Below are 6,756 nucleotides of genomic sequence, written 5' to 3'. Positions count from 1 at the left end.
GGGAAGGAGGAAAGGAAAAAGGAATAGGATTCCCCCTCCCCCCTCTTCCCTTCCTACTCCGAATAGGAATAGGAAAGGGGGGGGGCGAATTGGGAGGGCGCCCCCTTGGCTGCCTCTCCTCCTCTCCAACCTCTGTATATGAAGGGGGGCACCGCTAGAACACACACCAACAATTGTTAGTCGTGTGTGGTGCCCCCTCCACGGTTTACGCCTCCGGTCATATTCTCGTAGTGCTTAGGCGAAGCCCTGCGTGGATCACTTCACCATCACCGTCATCACACCGTCGTGCTAATGGAACTCATCTACTCCCTCGACACTTTGGTGGATCAAGAGTTCGAGGGACGTAATTGAGCTGAACGTGTGCAGAACTCAGAGGTGCCGAGCTTGATTGGTCGGAACGAGAGGAAGTTCGACTACATCAACTGTGTTCTCAAATGGTCCCGCTTTCGGTCTACGAGGGTACGTGGACACACTCTCCCCCTCTCGTTGCTATGCATCTCCTAGATAGATATTGCTTGAGCGTACGATTTTTTTTGAAATTGCATGGTATGTTCCCCAACAACTACCGGAGGGGGGAATGGACCGACAAGCTGGACGTGCATATGTTGTCTTTGTGTCGAATATTATGTACGCAAGGAGTTACGTGGACTTGGAGTTGTAATTGGTGTGAATAAGTACGAATCGTGTAGGAGTCGGACACGTTATATCCTAGATTTCTTATATATCGAGGGGCAGCACAGACCGCACGTTATAACCCATGACAACTTGATAGCACTAGGTATGCAGGGGAGCCGGCGAATTATGCTGGCGCCCGGGCGGCCGATGTTACGGTATCTTGGGGAGGAGCGCCCATAGTCATTGCCTCAGGGATGTAGCCATATTGATGAACATCGTCAACAAATATAGTACCTTGATGTGTCATCTATGATCTTACAATAGTGTTTTATTCTAACAACGTATGCGCTGTCATCGATTTGGGGAAGCTAACTCCAATAGCAACCTGTCATCCAGTTGCTCTTCCTCATGCCACTGCCTAAAGGTACGAGAAATTCAATACTTATTCTTATGGGTCGTGGCAGAGGAAAACAGTGGCCCTGCAGGGTCATGGAACTGCTCGTGCTGCTCCGACAAAGAAGTAAATAGCATAAAACTACTACTTTACAGACTAGGTTTTTAAAAAACTATTGGTTTTTAATTTTTCTCAAAAAACTACCTAACAGGCGGTAGGCTGTTGCAAAAAACCCCAAATGACCGTTGTTTAAAAATCAAACATATTTATGACAGGTCGGGCCCACACCTAAACCAACCGTTTGTTTGACCGTTTGTTTGATCGTTAACTGACACGTGGGTACCACATGTCTGTGTTTCTTCATCATAATCTAATAATTTTAAAAAAGTAATCAGCCCCTGTAAATATTTTAGAAAATCATTCAGGTCCCTGCAAACAAATTAAAAAGGCAATCGGATCCTTCCCGTGGCTGTGCTCCAGATCGAGAGGAGCGGGCGCCCGCAGCCATGCTCGCCGGCAATCAGCTGTCGTGTGGAGCTCTTGCCGGCGGACAGTTCGTGGGTCAAGGAAGGAACGGCTCAGCGAGGTTGCAGGCCAGGTCACAGGCCAAGGGGAAGGGCGCGTAAGCGGGGCTTCTCTAGGCGGGCGAGGGTCCAGGCGGAGCTCCTTGCCGGCCACCGCCTCCTCTAGCCGGCGAGCCGCGCCGGCAACCGCCGTGAGCTCCCCGTCACGCGGCCTCTCTCCCTTCCCTCTTCCTCGCACTGGCTCGATGTGGGTGGAGCAGCTCGACCAGCTCCATCCAATGGAACCAGTTGAAGGTGGTGGCGGCGTGGCCGGCCTCGACGCGGAGGCAGGGTCGATGTTCTCGTTCTAGCGGCTCTGCTTGGTGGTGGTGGCGGCATGGCCGGCCTCAGTGCGAAAGGAGGCGACGAACATGGCTTCGCTCAGTGGCGTGGGCCGGCATGGTCTCTGGTGTGCTTTGGCGTAGGGAGAGAGAGGAGAAGAAAATGGGGAGAGACACTGACAGGCGGGCCTCATATGTTAGTTAACGGTGAAACAAACAGATTGTTTACATGCGGGCCCGACCTATCATAAACAGGTTTAATTTTTAAACGACATTCATTTGAGGGTTTTTGAAACAGCCAACCGCATGTTTGGTAGTTTTTTGAAAAAAATTAAAAATCGGTAGATTTTTGCAGCCCTATCCTGTAAAATAGTAGTTTTATAGTATTATTTACTCGCGACAAGGCCCTCCAGAAAGAAGAACATGCTGTGGTGCACAGCGGGAGTTGCTTCACTTCATAACTGCACATCCGGTATATGCCATTCTTCTCTACTGATTCAGATATATCCTTCATATATGCTTCAGATACTAAATGTTAACACTGCAGGAAACTCTGAACAAGGGAGGAAGCATTTCTCTAGCAAGACAGCCATTGCAATGGGAGGGGAACGTTTGGTTCCCGGGAACATATGTACCTTATATAGAAAAAGAAATTAGCAATTCAAAAAAAAGTCAAAAATTTCTGAAAATATTTTTAAAATAAACTTGACCTTCCATTGTACTACTGAGAAAAGTTTCAAAAAAAAAATTCCTTTTTGACTTCTTTTAGAAAAGACAAATTTTCGGTCAAAATAGCATGAATAGTGACTTATAATAGCAAATAATTTTTGTCTTTTTCGCTGTGAAGTCAACGTTGGTTTCTTTTTTGTGAAAATTTATATACTAGTGCGCAAGTAAGTCAAGTTTAATCTAAAAATATTTTTAAACTATTTTGACTTTTTGTTTAATTATTTTAAACAAAATCCCCATATAGGATGTATATACATGCGAGAGCCAAAGAGTATTTCCCCATTACAATGCTCCAAGTATGTGATGGCTCTCACCACTGTTGCTTTCGTGGGCACCATGGCGTGCTACTTTCGCCGCAAGGGCGCGCTCTCTCCGCGTTCCCGGATGCACTCTTTCGACAAGTACGTGAGCTGGAGCAGCAGGTCAAACCTCGTTAGCCACCGATCTTCTCCTCTGGCCCAACTGAAACACAAACCAGGGCTCAGTGTCATCAAAGGCAAGGAGAACATCTTTTATCATTTCTCTGAATTGCTTCTCTGTTAATAAGTCTGAACTATGAACTTTTTTCAAAAAAGTCTGAAGTCTGAAAAAGAGAACATCCATGATCCATCACCATTGATTGGCATCTGCATCTTCTACCTCCATGAACGAACAGATCGAGCTGCTGTCGAGGCTGAACCACTGCCACGTGGTGCCATTGCTGGGGTACTGCTCGGAGCGGCAGGGGCGGCAGCTGGAGCGGCTGCTGGTGTTCGAGTGCATGACCAACGGCAACCTGCGGGAGTGCCTGGACGACCTCAACAGGAAGCCCATGGACTGGGCGACGCGCGTCGGCGTGGCGCTGGGCGCGGCGAGGGGCCTCGAGTACCTCCACGAGGCGGCGGCGCCGCGCATCCTCCACCGGGACATCAAGTCCACCAACATCCTGCTCGACGACCGGTTCAGGGCCAGGATCACGGACCTGGGCATGGCCAAGTGCCTGATGAACGACGGCGTGGCGAGCTGCTCCAGCTCGCCGGCGCGCATGCTGGGCACCTTCGGGTACTTCGCCCCCGAGTACGCCATCGTCGGCAAGGCGTCGCTCAAGTCGGACGTGTTCAGCTTCGGCGTGGTGGTGCTGGAGCTCATCACGGGCCGGCAGCCGGTGCACAAGAGGGGCGGCGCCGGCGCCAGCGGCGCGGGCACGGACGAGAGCTTGGTGATGTGGGCGACGTCGCGGCTGCGGGACAGCAGGCTGGTGGTCGCGGAGCTGCCGGACCCGGCGCTGAAGGGCGCGTTCCGGCCCGAGGAGATGCAGATCATGGCCCACCTGGCCAGGGAGTGCCTGCAGTGGGACCCCGAGGCCAGGCCCACCATGACCGAAGTCGTCCAGATCCTCTCCACCATCGCGCCCCTCGCCGACAAGCGCCGTCGCAACCACCTGCCCGCCGCCGCCGGCGCCTTCGCCCCGGGCTTCCACGCCGAGAGGCCGCGGGAATGCTCAGTGTGGCAGGACGACGAAGACTACGGCCATCGCCGCGATCACCTGCACGGAGGGAACGGCAGCAATGCCAAGGGCGCCGTCTTGTCTGGAGAGGTCACGGTTAACGTCGGGATGCCAGTGACGATGATGACGACGATGGGGCGGAGCTGGCGGTCGGCGGAGCAGGAGGAGGTGGACCTGACGGAGCCGCGGCTGGAGACGTTCACGGAGCCGACGACGACAGCCAGCCCCTTCAGGTGAACGTGAGATGAATCGAATACGTCGTAGAAGAGATTGATAGAATAGTCAAGTAGAGCCAGAGAAGAAAAATGTGAGTGAGATGCATTGTACAGGCAAAAACGTAATCAAATCAATTTGAGAAGAAAAATGTGAGTGACATGCATTGCGACCAAATTTACCAAACGATTCGATGCTATTACATTGGTATAACATTGTACATTCGCCAACAAAAATGGAAGAGGTACAGCATTGCAGATAAAACCGCTAATGTCACAACTTTTTCATAATTTTACATTGCATGCCATCAACAAAGGAAAGAAAACCACATCTCCAGGATTTAACTGTAAAGAGCATCCCAAACCACAACCAGAGACCAGACACAATCCCAGCAATCACACAGTAGTACATCCAGTGGTCCTCCTGTTCACCATTTCTCTCATCCGGTGCAAGCGAAGTATTCGTACATGAAATGTTTAGAGGAAATCCACAGAGCCCAGAATTGTTGGAGTAAATTGATGGGTCAGTCAGGGTCTGAATCTGATTCCCGGTGGGTATCTTGCCCGACAAAAGATTGTTCGAGACATTTAACGTGTTGAGCCCTGATAATCGTGTGATGCTTTGAGGAATGTTTCCAAAAAGTTGATTAGATGATAGATCAAGGATCTCAAGAAAAGAGAGGCTACCAATGCCTTGGGGAATGCGGCACGACAGATGGTTTCTTGATAGGTTTATGAACAGATGGCCTTGAAGGTTGGTTAACTCTTCGGGGATGCATTGTGATAGCAAATTGTCTGATAAATCAATGCCGGCTAATAACCGGATTGCTCTTCGGAATTTCTGCACCTTGCCCTTCCATATTATGTCGATTCTATCATTGTACTTCCAGTCGCTGAGCAGTCCCGTAGTCGATGGATCTTGTGGATGCTTCATGGAAGTCAAGTTGTCGAAGGATACCGGAATGGAGCCAGTCAAGCTATTGTTTGCCATGTCAAGCAGCTGAAGTTGCGAAAGCCGTGATAATTCCGGAGGAATTTCTCCAGTAAAATTGTTTGATCTGAGGCTAAGGATTCTCAATAATGGGATCTGACTCCCAATCCATGGAGGGATAACACCAAAGAACATGTTGTTCCCGATGTCCAGGGTGGATAGCGAGTTGCAACCCTCTAGAACCGGCGGGAAGGCACCACCGAAGCCATTTCTGGCGAGGTAAAGAGACCTAAGAGAGCAGTTGTGGTTTGCCACAGGTGCCGGGATTTTACTTGAAAAGTAATTGTTGGATAGATCCATGAACAGCAGAGCCTCTAGGCTCCACCAGCAGTCTGGGAGCTTCCCGGTGAGCCGGTTGTTGGATAGGTCCATGAATAACAGAACCTGGAAGTTGCACCAGCAGTCTGGGAGGTCCCCGGTGAGCCTGTTGTTCGACAAATCTAGTACCGTGATGGAGATGAGCCTGCAGAGCTGGTGTGGGATGTTGCCGACGAGGTTGTTATTGTGGAGACGAAGGTCGTTGAGGCCGCGCATGTCATTGAGCTGCGGCGGAATGGAGCTGTTGAATCTATTGCTGCTGATGTCGAGGGCGACCAGCCAGGTACAACCCAATAAAAGTGGGACGTCTCCAACAAAGGCATTTCTGGCGAGGTATAGTGTAAAGAGAGAGCAATTATGGTTTGCCTTAGCCGCAGGGATTTCACCTGAGAAGGAGTTGTTTGACAGATTCATGGACTGCAGGTTCCACCAACAGTCCGGGAGCTCCCCGGTGAGCCGATTGTTTCTCAGGTGTATGACCAGGAGATTCTGGAGATTGCACAAGCAGTTCTGGAGCCCTCCGCTGAGCTGGTTGTTTGACATATGCAGATACTTCATGGAGAAGAGGCTGCAGAGTTGGCGTGGAATGGCGCCGACGAGGCTATTGTTGTCGAGCCTGAGGGAGAGGAGGTTGGGCATGTCACCGAGCTGCGGCGGGATGGAGCCGTTGAAGCCGTTATTGCTGAGGTCGAGTGATTCGAGGGAGCGCAGACGCGAGATGCTGGCCGGTATGGCGCCGCCAAGGTGGTTGATGCTAAGGTCCAGATAGGCGAGCGCCGGGAACGCCACTGTGTCGAGCGTATCGAGCCCGCCCGATAGACCGAGTCTATATAGTCTTAGTTCCACCACGGCGCTTTTGTTGTCGCAGTGCACCCGATGCCAGTCACATACGGGTGTGGCCCGGGTCCAGCTGGAGAGCGCGGCTGCGTCGATGAGGCTTGCCTTCCATGCCAGAAGGGCATCGGCCTCTGAGGGCAGCACCGCAACAGTCGTTGCCGGGATGGCGGCTGCCAGCAAGAAGAGTGCGGCCGCGCCGGCGAGGTGAGCTAGTCTTGTCATGTCCCCGGACGGACCTGGAGAGAGATGCTTGTGTGTAGGGAAAAGTCAAGACCGCGGGAGATCACACACTGGACCGCACAATATACTTATAATGAATATGCATTGGCA

The 6,756-nt window shown here is 51.4% G+C and overlaps 2 protein-coding genes across 2 annotated transcripts in view; one reads left to right on the top strand and one right to left on the bottom strand.

The window, feature by feature from the left end:
• The first annotated feature begins 3,225 nt into the window (after nt 1–3,225).
• On the top strand, nt 3,226–4,432 carry LOC123172716 (receptor-like serine/threonine-protein kinase NCRK). Its single transcript, XM_044589647.1, has one exon. The coding sequence runs from the start codon at nt 3,226–3,228 to the stop codon at nt 4,303–4,305; it is 1,080 nt and encodes a 359-aa protein (XP_044445582.1). The 3' UTR covers nt 4,306–4,432.
• Nucleotides 4,433–4,554: 122 nt separating this feature from the next.
• The window catches only part of LOC123172714 (probable leucine-rich repeat receptor-like protein kinase At1g35710), a 6,917-nt gene continuing 4,715 nt past the window's right edge, over nt 4,555–6,756 (bottom strand). Inside the window, exon 2 of the mRNA XM_044589645.1 lies at nt 4,555–6,640. Coding sequence (XP_044445580.1) covers nt 4,555–6,640 — 2,086 coding nt within the window. The remainder of the gene's footprint in view (nt 6,641–6,756) is intronic.

Source organism: Triticum aestivum, unplaced genomic scaffold, assembly GCF_018294505.1.
Source record: "Triticum aestivum cultivar Chinese Spring unplaced genomic scaffold, IWGSC CS RefSeq v2.1 scaffold77689, whole genome shotgun sequence".
NCBI lineage: Eukaryota > Viridiplantae > Streptophyta > Magnoliopsida > Poales > Poaceae > Triticum > Triticum aestivum.
The sequence above is the reverse complement of the archived record's forward strand: the minus strand, read 5'-3'. Positions and strand labels throughout refer to the sequence as shown.